The 15,613-nt window shown below is 26.5% G+C and overlaps 1 protein-coding gene across 2 annotated transcripts in view; it reads left to right on the top strand.

Annotated features, from left to right (window-relative positions):
- The first annotated feature begins 9 nt into the window (after positions 1-9).
- LOC147809949 (uncharacterized) overlaps positions 10-15,613 on the top strand; it is a 29,085-nt gene continuing 13,481 nt past the window's right edge. Inside the window, exons 1-4 of one of the 2 annotated variants that reach the window (XM_087164709.1) lie at positions 10-217; positions 2,731-2,863; positions 7,339-7,462; positions 13,617-13,741. In XM_087164709.1, coding sequence (XP_087020835.1) covers positions 7,394-7,462; positions 13,617-13,741 — 194 coding nt within the window. In that variant the 5' untranslated portion in view covers positions 10-217; positions 2,731-2,863; positions 7,339-7,393. Of the gene's footprint in view, positions 218-1,352; positions 1,578-2,730; positions 2,864-7,338; positions 7,463-13,616; positions 13,742-15,613 lie in introns of those variants that run through there. The other variant, XM_087164708.1, reaches the window with a different exon arrangement.

The following is a 15,613-nucleotide window of genomic DNA, read 5'->3' as shown; positions in this document are numbered from 1 at the left end:
ATAAAGCTGAAAAACTGCTGAGTGTCTCGTATAAAGTAAACAGATACAAATGACTGCTGTGGAAGCCGTAATAAAATCTTTATACTTTACTATGGCTTTTAAGCCGTAATTACTCCACTTTATTATGGACTTCACAAAAGTCGAAACACAAAGATTTGTTTCAGTGCGGAAAAGATCATTTTGAACATGGGTCGAAGAATTTTCGCCGACAAATGTTGTAAGACAAAGCATTGTACAACTCGTCTGCTTCCTTTTCTCTGAAATTATAACTATTCATTTCTTTTTGTATGTCAATGTTATAAGTTGATTTATAACAGAGCAAATCTTGAACTCCTGTCTATTCTTGATCTGGAGTTTATTTTAGAATTTTTGAGCTTTATTCTTGTGAAAAATGAAATCTTGTAGTTAATTTTATGTTTAGTAATTTTTGATCCAAATGGAGTAATGTAAAATTTCTAAGAATTATATTGAAATATCAAATTTATTTTAATATCATTAGTACTTGAAACTATGGTTACAGCTTTCAGGGGTCTAACTAGGTTTTTCTGTAAGGTACCTATTTTGTGAAAATTTTTACAAAATTTATGAAAATTAAGAATTATTTAAAAAAATCAACACAAAAATGTGGTAAAAATATGGTTTATCGTTTCTTACGGGATGAAAAATAAAATTTTAAGAGAAAGTATTTTGTAAGACTACCGTTTCTCCTAAAATTGAATTTGTAAAGATACCGCTAAATGGTAGTAAATTTGACATAGACAGACCCCTGGCTTTATTTCACTCTGTTTGTTTCTTAGAGATCAGCCTTTTACCAATCCTTTGTTCGATTAGCTATATTTCAAGGTAGTAAAATTTACTTGATTTTTTTTCTTCTTTTACTGAGATATACTGTTTTAAATTTTAATAATTTTTTTTTCTTTCGTTTAAAAAGAATCTTGATTACGGGATGAAAAATAAAATTTTAAGAGAAAGTATTTTGTAAGACTACCGTTTCTCCTAAAATTGAATTTGTGAAGATACCGCTAAATGGTAGTAAATTTGACATAGACAGACCCCTGGCTTTATTTCACTCTGTTTGTTTCTTAGAGATCAGCCTTTTACCAATCCTTTGTTCGATTAGCTATATTTCAAGGTAGTAAAATTTACTTGATTTTTTTTCTTCTTTTACTGAGATATACTGTTTTAAATTTTAATAATTTTTTTTCTTTCATTTAAAAAGATTTTCCAGCAATTGCTCATATTATTCCTCAGTGTTGTGGTTTCTCATTATCCCTTTATTTGCATAAAAAAATCAATATCACTTAATTTGGTTATTGTATTGTAGTAAAAAATAATTAAATTTGATGTTTGGTGAACTATTTTTTTTTAAAGAAGAGCTTGCAATTCATAAAAAAAATAGTTTCTGAAGTACAAGTGGGGATTCAGAATGGAACTAATAAACAGAATAAATTTGCTCTCTTGTTGAGTAGATTTCCGTGCTGTAATCTGTGGCAGAATAATTGTCAAGTCTTGGGAACTTCCAGCAGTGGCCTGCGACAAACTTATGAAAACATCACAAAAAGGGATCAACTTGTAAAGTATGACTCGTAGCAATCCTTGTACAAGCATCTACATGTTTTTTTTTTTTTTTTTTAAATTGCTAGTTTTAAATCTATTTGTCACCTTGTCAATTGTTGCTAGCGCAACAGATCATGATACAGAAATATCCATCTCTTGTTTTTATTGAAAAGGCTTTTCCTTTCATTCAAATGCAGTAAAGCAAATTTTAAGTAGTGATATTTTTAATTAAATATATGTTGGGAAGAAAAGGGTAAGATCTGATAGTGGGGTTAGACCCAGTAGCTTGATTGTATTGAGATTCTGTTTTCTAATGAACAAACTCTGAGTTACACTTTATTAAGCAAGAAGAAGAACCTACCATTTTTTTGTGTTGTTGTTGATTAATTCAAGTCATCTTGGTAAATAAGTTTGTTTTATTTTGGACTTACATTATTAGAAGCTATTGAAAAATTTTATTTATTCAAATATATTTTCTGGTTTTTCATTCTCCGAAATTATTGTTAATTTTTTAGTGTACTAAGTCATGCACAGTAAATTATAAATAAACATCTCTGAGAGGCATAAGTAAGCAATTGCTTTTTCATCTGTTGCTAGAAAGAAAAAAAAATAAAAAGTCAAACTTTCGCCAGTTAAAATAGTTTCCTCAAAAAAATAGAGGAAGACTCTGCCTGACTAAGGATTTCATAATTAATGTTATGAAAATACTAAAATTTTCTTAGCTTAATCAAAAGCTTTCTTTTTATAATATTTATTTAATTTTTTGCATCAGAAATGGTGATAAATCAAATTAACTAGTAGGTGAAGGTCCTATCAATTGGTTGTTGTTTAAGAAAAAAGTTACATGTTTTTCACTTTATTTTTGTTTGCTATGTTGAATAGTTCTGATAATAGTAGTATGATAATAATAAAGAGCAATTATGATGCTACAGAAACAGAAATTCAAAAATAAAAACTGATTTTGTTTTATGTAAAAAAGTTTTATTAAATGTTGCTAAAAAATGATACATATTAAAAAGATTATTTCTTTTAGTTTAAGTTGTGATTTTTTTAAAAAGGAGATCCCAATGATTTAAATATGATTTTAGTAGCAATTTATATCAAGCTGATTCAAATTGGTTTATTATTGTAGCACATTGTTCAAAAATTGATGTACATTTTTGTTTAATATAGGAGTGTTTCCTTACTTTGATTGGCCCACCAGGTGTCGGAGAGACTGCAACGGTCAAAGCTTATGTAAATCTCCTGATATTAAGTTATTTGCTTGGTCAAATAAGCATCAAGAAAATGCTAAACACAAATAATGGTAAAATCTTTTTTCCTTTCCTGAGTTTTGTATTTAAAAATATTTCATGTGCATAAAATTGTTAAAATATTAGGTATGCAATTTGTTCTGTGTTTCTCATGTTTAACTTGACTTCTTTATTTTTAAAAATCCACTGTCAAAATAGATTTTAAAATAAGAAGATAAATGATAAAAAAAATCATTATTTGAAAGGCTTAATTTGATTTAAATTAGTTAATTTATTTTAAATTTACCAATTGAAGATGCAGTACAATTTATAAATATTTTTCAATAACAAAACTAAAACTTCTGAATATTATGGTTAATGTTATTATGCAACAGGGTTCCCACGATACTTGAAAAACCTTGAAAGTCCTTGAATTTGGTTGAAAAAAATCAAGGTCCTGAGAAGTTCTTGAATTCTGTCATTGGGTACTTGAAAAGTACTTAATTTTTTTGGAATTAGAATACTACTAATTTTTCTTTAAAAAAAAAGTTGTAAAACACAATAAATAAATTCTAATAAAAATTATAGAAATTCTGATTGATGGAATTTTTAATGCTTGAAGTGAAAAGGGGTTAAAAAAGATGGAAAACTTTTCTCTCCTAGATTTTTCAGACCAGATTGTTGCTCATCTCTCTGATGTTTTGAAAGCTGAAATTTCTAGCAAATTTTAGGTTTTGTAGTCTTAGTTTTCGAATGATATATAGTGTTTAATCGATTTAGAAATATGTTCAATGTGTTAACTTCAATATTACAACTGGTTAATATTGTTATCCTATTTGTTCTTTTAATTTTTGTACGAAGGATAATTAAATTTTTGCAGTTAGTTTTTACTGCTAATAAATAAAATTTAGTTCTACAGGTTTCATTGATTATGAATAAATATCGTGAATTGCGGTTACACTGAAAGTGATTAATGAATCACATATCGAATGTACTACTTTAAAGTCATTTGCAAATTACTCATCAGAATTCATATTAAGTATTTTATAAATCACACATAATGATTCACATTAAGTGATTTATCAATCACGCATCATGATTTCAATTAAGGTTATTTCTGAATCATATAATGGATATGTATTTAAGTAATTTCAGAATCATGCCTCACAATTCTCATTTTAGTACATAGTTTACAAATCATGCATTGTGATTCACATTAGAGAGATTTAAGAATTACCACCCACAATTCTCCTCAAAATGATTTAAGAATCACACATAGCTGTTCTATAGCACCTTTCGAATCACAATTTGCATCCTTGTGATCACTATTCACATGAAAACTATTAGCTAATCACGCAACAGAATTCACATTAAAGTGATTTATGTATCTCACATTATGATTTATGTCTTGCTAGTTCACACATTTTGTATAATTTGCTATTCATATAATTCTGATTTCAGAAATATACACCGCAATTCAATTTCAATTTACAAATTACACATTGTGATATGTGATTTACGTAATCTTTGAGACTTACTTCACCTTTCTTATAATTTTGATTTACATATTGTAGTATATCTAGATTTGTATAAATGCGATTTAAAAATTACGTTTAGTGAAGATTAGGCATATTCACAAAATTTGCATTTTATGGATATATTTTAAAGAAAATATAGCTCGGTACGTCTTAGTTAGTTATCTGTCAAATATTGTTCTACAATAGATTTTATTATGTTCAAGATACATTACTGATATTCTGAAGTAACGAGATAGAAAATATGGTATTAAAATTGAAACAGTTATGTTAAATGGATATATTTTGATAATTTATCTAATTCTATACATTTTCTGTAACCTAAAATTTGATCTAACATATTAAAAAGAAGAATTTATATTTTAATAACCGTGCAATTACACAAACTTTATCAATTATTTACTATGCTTGTTTAATGTAATATGCATTATACATTCATTCAGTTTCATTCATTCTACTTCAGTTCATTAAATTTTTCATGAAAAGTTTGGAGTTGTTGTTTTTTTTGTCAATTGGAGTTTTTCAAAGTGATTTGAAACAACAATGTATCAACCATTTGTATTGTTAGCTGATAAATTTAATAAATATTTATTTTTTTGTTGTCAAACAGGCATTGTGTTTTAAAAATATGCAATTTCTGCTTCTACCTAATTGTAAAATCTAGTTGATGTGTACTTTAGCATGTAACAATAATACCGAATAGGTCCTTGAAAAATTTGATTTTAGGTCCTTGAAAGATATTGAAAAGTCCTTGATTTTTTTTTAAAAATTGAGTGGGAACTCTGTACAATTATTAAAAACAAATCCCTAAATTAATAAAATTATAATTTTCTTTCAAGCTGAATAATATGTAGCTTAATGAAAATGTGAGCTTAATATAACATATTTTTATAATATTTTTAAATTTCAATGGTGTCCATTGAAGCATTTGTTAATAGTTGGCGAGATTCTCTAGTTCTGAATAATTAAGAATTTTAAGTTCAATAAAAAAGGTGTTAAAATGAATTATGAATTCCAGATATTACTTATTAAAATGATGCGTTATAAACACAAAATAATAAATTTGTTTTTAAATATTTTTTAACCATGTTAAACTTAATTTAAAAATTTATTTCAATTTAATTTCAAAGATTTATTTTCATGTTAAGTGAAAGAAATGTTGAATCAATCTTTTTATAGAATAATTTTCGGTTTTGAAAAAGTAGAAAAGCTTAAATTACTGACTTTATTTATTTATTCTAGCTTGAATTTAATGCAGGGAATTATCTTCCTCATAGCAGTAACCTTTTTAAAAACTTGTGATCTCAGTAAAACTTTTAATTCATTCTTTCAAAAAAAAAAAAAAGAAAAAGGTGAGAAGAAAAAAAAATGAAATTGATATATTGCTGTATATTTTATTTATTTTATTTTTATTGCGCTAATCTATGTCATAAGAGTATTGCAAATAAACATGTGCATTTATTCACATTACAAAAACAAGAATTAAATTTTATAAACACATATAGAAATAATTTTTCACTGCGCAAAATCACTCAAAGAATAAAAATATTGAGAAAACATGTCAACATTACTGTCTCTTTAATTGTTTAATAAATAATTAAAACAATTTCTTTTCATTTTGCAAAAGTTTTTTTAAAAATTCTTTAACTTAAGTGAAACTGTCTAGTTTGAACGTCTAGTTAGACGCTGAAATTATATGGCTAAATTAAATTACATTAAGGGAAAATGTAAGTATAAGCACATAGAACATGGAGATGATGATGAGGGGCAGATATATTTCAATTGACTAAATTCTTGAAAGTGTTGATTCGTTTTCAGCGATATCGAATGCTTAACCTGAGACTTTTCTTTCTATTTTAATTAATGAGTTTTTTTTCTTTAGAAATATATAATGAATTAATTTTATTATTTTAGAATTCTTCTTTGCATTTTATAAATACTATATAGGAGAAAAAGGAATTAGAAATTTAAAAATAATTTCTAACTATAGCAAAATTTCTATTTACTCAAAGAATAATATTGAGAATAAATATAAGTCTTAATGTATATGTAATATATAGAAAAAAAAGAAGAAAAAACACACTGCATTAGTAAATATTTACTTAAAGAAAATACTTCAACTCTAGTTCAGAAAAAAAGAGCTAAAATGTATTACATTACCTTTTAATTTTTGAACATTAGTGCATAGATTGTAACGATGGTCGATAGAAGTATTTTAATGAACTAGATTTATGAAAACACTGATTTTTTTCATGCAATACCGAATTATAAAATCATCCACACTATATCTAAATGTATACTACTTCTATCCAATCTGCAACTGATTTTAATTAAGTAATTAAGCTGCAATGGAGCATTATTTTAACTAAAAAAAATGAAATTAAATAATATTTTCTATGAATTTTAACGCCAATGATTTTAGCCAAGAAGAGATGTTGATTCTCTGTAAGGAGCTGCATAACCATTTCTTCAGATATTTTAGTAATAACAAACAGTTTGGAGTTTTAAAATCCTTCTTCCATTTCGCACACACTATCAACACCTTAAATTTAATTCTTAAAATTTTTACTAATACTAATATACAAAGAATGTTAAAACAATATAAGTCATATCAAAATTAAAAGAGCATTGAAATAGCCTTAGCGGATGGAGGGGGCACATTTCTATTCAGCAAATGTGACGTCATAACCAATCAAGAATTGTTTTTGATTGCATCATTTACGGAGGCCTTTTTGAGAAATTAATAATATTTAGTAGTTAAACAAATGAGCATTTGAGGAGAAAACAATTATATTTTCGGATTCAGGAGAGAATTTCCAATTAGTTAGAACTGAAAATAATATGCTGTAATTGTTCATTATGTACTTATTCAAACTAGGATTTTTACATAAAAATTTTATATATTTGCCTGTATATGACTTCGTTAACATCTTTTATACTTTTAAAAAATTTAATAGTATTTCTTTTCTACATTTTGTATAAATGTTAAATATATTTTAAAATCTCTCTTCTAGGCATGTTCTGCTTTGGAGATCAGATAACCTCTAGGGAAACTCAAGCTCGGTCCTTATGTCTATTTCTCTTACAATCATCGAAATATTTTTACATTCAAATGGTAAAAGAATGATACTTATTGAGGTGAGACTTTTTTATTTCAATTATTTAATTATCAAACAATGACATTTAAAAGAGTGGGAACTGGGAATTTTTTTTAAAATTGAATTTCTGTATTAGTTTTTTTTTTAAAATGCTTTTTAATATCTCAACCTTTTGTTTGGACTTTTTTTATTATAAGGAAATTAATTTTTCTATGGATTGCGGTCATTTCTTTCAAGATGCTTCATAGTGATCTGGTATACTTTTTAAAAAATTTATTTAGAGAATGATGAAGATAATTTAATTCATTTTCTGTTTTATGTAAAATGATAAAATATTGTTAAACGCAAATAAGAGTTAAATTTTTTAGTAAGTTAATTGCCCATTCAAAATATTTCCTTGAATACAGACTATTATTATTATTTTCAATTACCTCTTTTTTTTTTTACTTCTTATAATAAAAATAGTAACTAAATGTTAAATGTTTTGAAATAAATCTTTTTTTTTTCTTTCACACTTTTTGTCACTTTTTTTTCCTTTTAAAGCACAACTCTACAAAATGTAATACATTGAAGCAAGGAACACCACAAAGAACACAAATAATTGTTTGTGGATGCAAGAACAAGCATTTTTTTTTCACCTTCAAGTTTGACTTAAAACTGTTTTAAACTTTAATTATCAATGAGATTATAATAATTATTTAAAAATTGAAGGTGACCTCCCTTTTTCCTGAAGTTGCAATACATCATTAAAAGATTATCATTAGTGTCCACTGGAATGGTATGGAAGTTTCTAAAAGTTTAACGAAAGATTAAAAGAAAAAGTATGACTGACAAATCTAAAGAATTCACCTATGACTGGCTGACCAAAAGTGGCTTATAGCATTTTCAATTTAGCCCCTGAACTGTCTTAAATAAAATATACTAGGAAAATAAACATGCCAGAAAAAATATTTTCCAGCTGTATTCTGCATCATTTACTTATGTAATTTATCATTTTTCTCACATTATTGGATTGCAACAATTTTGTTTTCAAAGTCTGGTTTATTATGATAGATATGATTTCAAAAGTTGAAAAACAAATAAAAATAATTATAAGTGATAAATTTAAATAAAGTGAAAATATTTTTCTTTGAAATTTGATTTAGTTCTTCGAACAACTTTGTCTCCCCAACTCAGAATAATTTTGCCAATTTCTTTTCACTGCCAACTATTTTTAGCCCATTTTTACTGCTGCCACCTTTGTTACATAACGAAAACTTTAACAAATATTGGAACCCTACTAAACTCAAAATTAACTTATTATTGGGATACTAGGTTGATATGATTTAAATCACTTGATTTAAGTCATGTTTTAAATTAACTATATATATATATTTTTAATGAAAATCAGTGTTTTAAACTAAATGATTTTTTTAATAAGTTATTAAGTCAAAAATATTTTGTAATTATATTCTTTAAGGTGTGATTTTTTAGTCTGATTTTATTGATAATAAAGGTTTTATCCAAAAAATATAAATTATTATGTTTCTAAATAGACAAGTAAATAAATTAAACTAGAGACTAATTTTTCTTTTGCTGTATGTAAAACAATCAGCTAGGAATTTAACATATTTTAATAACATCCATTTAATTTAATGTTTATTTAAATACTTTAAGTGTTCTTAAAACAAATTAAATATATGTCATTAGCATTTAACAATATTGATGAAAGACAGCACATAAAAATTTTCAATAATTTTTTTTTCTTTAATGTGTTCTGATTTAAACTGTTTTACTCTTCACTGGGTATCTAACTGTTCAATTGCCTCCCTGTAATTAAATTGTTAGAAATATTAACAATTTTATCTATATTATTGAAAGTACAACTTTTAAGTCATATATTGTTAATGTATTTTATTAGATAATTTGGCTAGTATATATAAAAAAAATTGATTTATATAAAAAAAATTCAATTTAAATGAAAATTTGTTTTTAAAAAAAGTTTTGCCAGCTCCTTTGGGATTGTCATTTATTAACATCAAGTAATATACATTTACTTAATAAAAAATACGGAGGATATCTAAGATTTTTTTTCAACCCGGCAAACATTTTGTTACCACTTGGCCACAAGTTTTATAAAACTAAAGCATTGTATACAATTTAAAGAATTACAGCTCTGTATTTTTTTATTATTTTTTTTAATAACAGCAGGCACTGAACTTTCATTCTTCGGCTTAGAAGATGCTGGAAGTGTTGCTCATTTATCGTTACCCAGCGGGCACCTGTGAACCAAAGTCACAGAGGCGAGCAACATTACTCAAGCCACACTGCCACAAATACCCATTCATAGGGTAGGCCATGTTCATACATTCACACATCAGAAGACAACACAGATAGAGAGAAACATCCATGCCCAGAGCGGGATTCGAACCCGCAGCCATTGGCTTCACAGTCAGGCACGCTAACCACTCGGCCAGCTGGCCGGCGACAGCTCTGTATCAAATATTTTACCCAAGGTCCAGTTTTGTTCCTCTTATGCCCATAATTTCATAAAAATAAAAGAAATAAAAATCCCCTGAATATAAGTAAGTAAAAACTCAGCTAAAAATATGGTATCGAGGCTACATTTTACCATAGCATTTCCATATTAATTTCATTAATAAACAATCATTCTTTTACAAAATAGTAACTCTTCATAACTACTTTACTAACTCAGGCTGACAAACAACCCTCAACTACATTATTTAATATTAAAAACAACTTATATTCAAACTCTCTTTCTTAAATGTAATAATGCTAACAATAAGACTTTCTCCAATCAAAAAACATTACTCAAAACTCCATCTAAAAACCAAACTTTAATGATTAAATCGCTTCAGAACATGTTACAAGCAATACAAAACACCAATAAAACCTTAATTGCATAAATAATATTCTTATTACCACCTTCATTATTTTTTCCCTGTTGCTCAATCACAAATTTGTCAAATTTATCACCACAATGTCAAATATCCACTTCTAATGCAGCCTTGCCTCTCTGAATATCTTCTTCTTCTCACCTTATCCTTTATTTCTTTTTTTCAATCTTTTCAAAAAGCTTAAAATATCAGATCAGTCATCGTCAGATTTGGTAAGAATTAAAAATTTGTCAAAGAGAGCTGCAGAGCTAAAAAAAAGCTGTTTTGAGTTTATTTAATTTTTTATGATGTTTCTTTTTTTAATTCAATTCCAGATATTATTTTTAATCTTATTCTGGTTATCTTTTAACCAAAAATGGAATTGTTTCCTTAACATTTCTTTGAATATACTTTTATAAGTGGATAAATGAAAGGTTGTATGAATGGATTCACCTTATAAACAGGTGTGGCAGAAGTCGAATTCTTGGCCATAGATGGCCCACTGAAAAACAAGAACAATTGCATCACTGAGTGCCTTAATGGCACACAACAACATGGAATTTTTAACAAAATTTGGAATGAGAACTAATAAGAAGTCAATAATTCATTTGTTTTACCAGCATTAAATTTTTTTAATGCATATATGAGCCTTTAATTGCTCAAACTGTCAGTATTATATCATGGAAATGATTTGTCATCTCCCACTGTTGCATCTGATTTCCAATTGGTGCTAGTGTTACCATTTTCCCACGTAATGCCATCTTTTATGTCATACAATGCATTTGTTATGTGAGATTTGCTTAAGACAATGTATTATAGACTAATTGTAAGCTTTTCCCCACTTAACAAGTGCCCATTCTGATTTTTTGACTCACAAATTTTTGTGGCTTCAATTCTAAGCTGCTGCTTAGAGTAGAATACATAGGTACTTAACTATAAAATTAACACTCAAAATGGTGACCTGTCCTGCTTGGTCTAAATGAAATTGCACTTCTGAACAAGAAGTCGCTGCATCATAAATATATAGAATTGCAGCAAATATTTACTCATAAATGCAGAACTTATTTTGACAAAAATATTCTTCGTCTATCTACTGCATGCTAAGTTTTTAATTTAACTTGTAAGCATATGATATTATGCTGATTATAATATATTTCCATTACATAACATATGTTCAGAAAGCTCTTAAATCTGAGCAAAAATAAAGTCAGGAAGAATGCATGATTTATCTCCAAAATAAGTTATTTCTTACAACACTTTTTAAAAAGATTAAGTACAATTTTTAAACAAGAAAAATATGATTCATGAAAGAAATGTACTAATGTTATTAATGTATCGCACGCTGAAGACTTTGCATAAGAATGCGTTACACATTTTTAATTCTTAATAATGAAGAGTAACTGATATTCCACCATCCTTTTTACCATAGATTATGTCTAGGTTAAGAAATGATGGTTCTTTCATACTTTCATGTGGAATTCAAGATGCTCTATGTTCATTGAGCACTAACCTCAAAAGAATAGGTGGACGTCCATGAAACTTTTGCTATCCATTGAATTTTTACCTGTGAAAAAATGCTTGTTTTGAAAGAGCAAAAATGCTTAACTCCTGTTTTTGATATGATTTTCTTACATAAAATTAAACAAAAATTTCAAGTTATATTGGAATGAGCAATTCAATATTTATCAAAAGTAAGGTTAACTTTCATATTGAAAATATACCAAAATGTTGCATATATATGAAAACATCTGATATTTTTATTGTATTTGAAATATTATTCTTACTACTACTGAGCTCTTTCATTTTTTTCCTTATTTTTAAACCAAATGTTGAAAAAGCAAAAATTTTTAACACCTATATTTGATGTAATTTTCTTATAAAAAATTTATAAAAAATTTCATATTATATTGGAATCAACAGTTCAATTCAGATTTTCTAACACACGTTAAATTCAGGTCTAAAGAGAATAGAAAGGCAAGTTCACTCCGCTCTTAGAGCTGAAGCTACGATTTCCCTTCTCATGACGTCACTCTGTCCACAGATCTCGGAGATCGCAAACAAAGATATTATGATAACTTTGCATCTTTCTCTTTCTAAAAATAAGTTAGACATTTTCTGGTTATTAGCTTTCAAACTTTACGTAATTAACACTTTATTTCCTTTCATAAACATAGTTCAAAAAAACTTTCTTGGCCATTATATTGAAAAAATACCATTTTAAACTTATAAAAATATTTTACTAGTTGGCGAAAATAACACTATAAATACTTTATTTTTAAAAGTTCTGTTTTAACTTTAATTATTAAGAAAAATTAAAGCATATATTGACACTTTTTTATCTACATATTCTGTTATAACAATTAGTTGAGTTAAATTTAGAATCCCTAATTTTTAAATATGCCGTTAAAAGCAATTTGTTTATACTTAATCATTAGGAAACATCAACCTTATACGCTAATTACTGAAACAAAATAATAATTTAGGTTCATAATGACATTAAAAATTTTACAATTGTTTATAGATATTTAATTTTACGATGATATAATTTGTAAATATTTAAATTTAGGAGAATATAATTTTTAAAAAAATCATAAATATTTCGAATAACTACATTAAAAATATGTTATGAAATTAGGAGAATTTCAACTATATACTATATATTTTATTTATACTTTATATTTACATTTTAATTTTCTTTGACTTTATCTATTTTTTATTATTTTTCACCTGTCTTTCTTTTTGAAGTAACGAGGTGTTTTCTATTTTGATAATGAATTTTTATTAAAAGTTCTTAACGATTGAATAAACGTATTACTGTTTTATATTAACTGTGTCATTTCGGAATATCCATTCTTTACATAGTTGTTCATTTACTTTAGGAAACACGTTTTTCCTTTTGTTTTTTTATCAAAATTTTTACAAGTTGCAATCGCGCAAACTGGCATTTCGATAATAGTTTTAAATTTTTGTAAATTCACTGCAAAAACTGAGGAAAGTCATTATAGAAAATAGCAAATGTCTTAGAATATGTCACAAAAGAAATGCTCCAATATTAGAGCTAGCAACGCCGAACTCTCCGTTCTTGAAGTAAAAGTGCGAGCTTTGCGCCAAAGTGACGTCACTAGAGAAAATCGGAGGATTGGCGCGCCGAGAGTTTCTTCAAAGGAGTGAACCAGCCCTTCTATTCTCTTTAGCCCTGCGTTAAAGTAACATTGTGTCTATCAAATCGATGTATTTGTCGCAGTAATGACTGTATTTAATAACTTTTGCCCTAATTCAATTACTGGTGTTTTCTAATCTTGTGTTGTATTGTTTTAGGAGGTGTTTGATAAGACATCTATTTCTGCAGAATCTTTAATTTTTTTTGAAGGAGAATTTCTTCCCTTTATTGATGGCATTGAAGCTAACTTTGAATATGCACTTTGGTTGAGTGTCTATGGATTGTATGTATAACTTTCTTTTTTAAAACTGCTAATAATATAATTAAAAATTTTGAGAAATAGTGATCAAAGTTCTTTTTCTTATGTATCTTTCAGTTCACAAATTTTTGAGAGAGGGAACAATAACCCCCAAAATAATTCTCTTCTTAAAGCCAAACACTCTGTTTTTATAGTTACATTTGCTAAAATTTCAATCAAGTGCCCATTGGCTTTTCCAAACTTTATTCTACCAAATGTTACTCAATTAGAAAGTAATGCAAGAATTTCAATACCCAAAAGTTCTATGATCGAGGAGTTTTTTCAATGATGTATTTTCATTAAAGAAACCATTTCGCAAAAACTTTCTTGTCAAATTCTTGTTTCTTAATCAATTTGTTTCCTGTTAAAAAAAATTTGCGACTGAATGTCATGTGACATTTAATTTATTTGCAGTACTCCACTTCCTAATTTTAGAATCACTTGTTTCAGTCAAAAAAAAATTCTGTGCTATTTAATTTAGTTAAGAAAAATCTCTGAGCAGCATAATAAGGAGTTACTGAAGTCATGTATTCGTATGTCTGAAGATATGCATTACATTTTTCTTCCTTTTTAAAAAATTTCAAATTGGTCATTTAATTTAATTGTTATTTTCTAAAGAAAAACTTACCTTGATCCTAAAAAATCATGTCATATCACAATCAAAACATGAATCTAATCACATAAAAATTATAATTTCTTGCAGCCATGTACTCTTTTATCTAAAAACTAAATAATCTTTGCCTTTTTTTTAAAAAAAAATTGAAATATTTAAAGAACAACTAATCTCAATATTTACTTTATTTATTCATTTCTTTTTTTGGGGGAGGGGCAGTTTTCAATTAAACTCATTTATAAAATTTTGAAAAATTAGCAGAAAATTTCTTTTTTTTAATTTTCCGAATTTAAGATAGCTATACGGTCTACCTTCAATATGAATTTTCTTTAAATAGTTTAATCAGAAAACTAAATCATTTATATTTATTTAAATGTAGAGAGATTTTTAACTTATCAAATAAAACGATTTTTTTGTTCTGATCACCCATCAGAATAACATTGCCTTAGTCAAATGTCAGCTGATAACAGAAAGAAACTCATTTATTTCTACCAATCTATTTTCTTTGTAATTTCTCTATGTATTTAAAAATAACTCATCCGTTTACATAAGTTATTAATAACTAGAGTTAGTCTTATTCCTTCAATTTATGAATTATACAATGTGCTTTGCATTCACATTTTTTTGAAATTACCCATAATGATTTTTATTCAAGCAAATATAAGAATTCATTGTGATTTGTATTTACATTGTCCACATTGCATTTCATTTTGACTTGAATTGCAAATAGAACACATCATGTTTGAGAATTTATGAATCAGTGATAGCCTATAAATAAGTGTCAAAAAGTGTCAACGGGGGACAAACAAAGTATATTCATCCGTAGAATTTGAAAAACTTTTAATTATTGTGTTATATACTTAAATTTAATTTTAATTTGACCATCAAAACCCTGTTATAAAAATTAATTTATTTTACAGAGATAAAAAAAAACCAGGAATGTAACTTTTTTGCTTAATGTCTTTTAGAATTTTATATCTTTTAATGTTACTCATCTGTTTTATTCTTTCTAATATTAATCTTAATGCCAAGAAAAAATCATTTTGACCATAAATAAAAAAACTATTATTTTATGCTGATATATATGCATGTGGGTTAAATAAATAATTTCTTATTTCACAAGCTTAAGAACAAAGAAGAGAAATTAAATTTAAAAAGAGAAGAAAAAAAGTTGTAGTAAGAATTTACATTTTATTTGTCTCCGTTCACTGGAGCATTTTATTTGCTCCTATCCTTTAATGGAG

The sequence above is a fragment of the Parasteatoda tepidariorum genome, chromosome 5 (genome assembly GCF_982258835.1).
Source record: "Parasteatoda tepidariorum strain Cologne lab strain chromosome 5, Ptep-v5.0, whole genome shotgun sequence".
Classification (NCBI taxonomy): Eukaryota; Metazoa; Arthropoda; class Arachnida; order Araneae; family Theridiidae; genus Parasteatoda; species Parasteatoda tepidariorum.
Note: the sequence above shows the minus strand (reverse complement) of the source record. Positions and strands in the feature narration are given on the sequence as shown.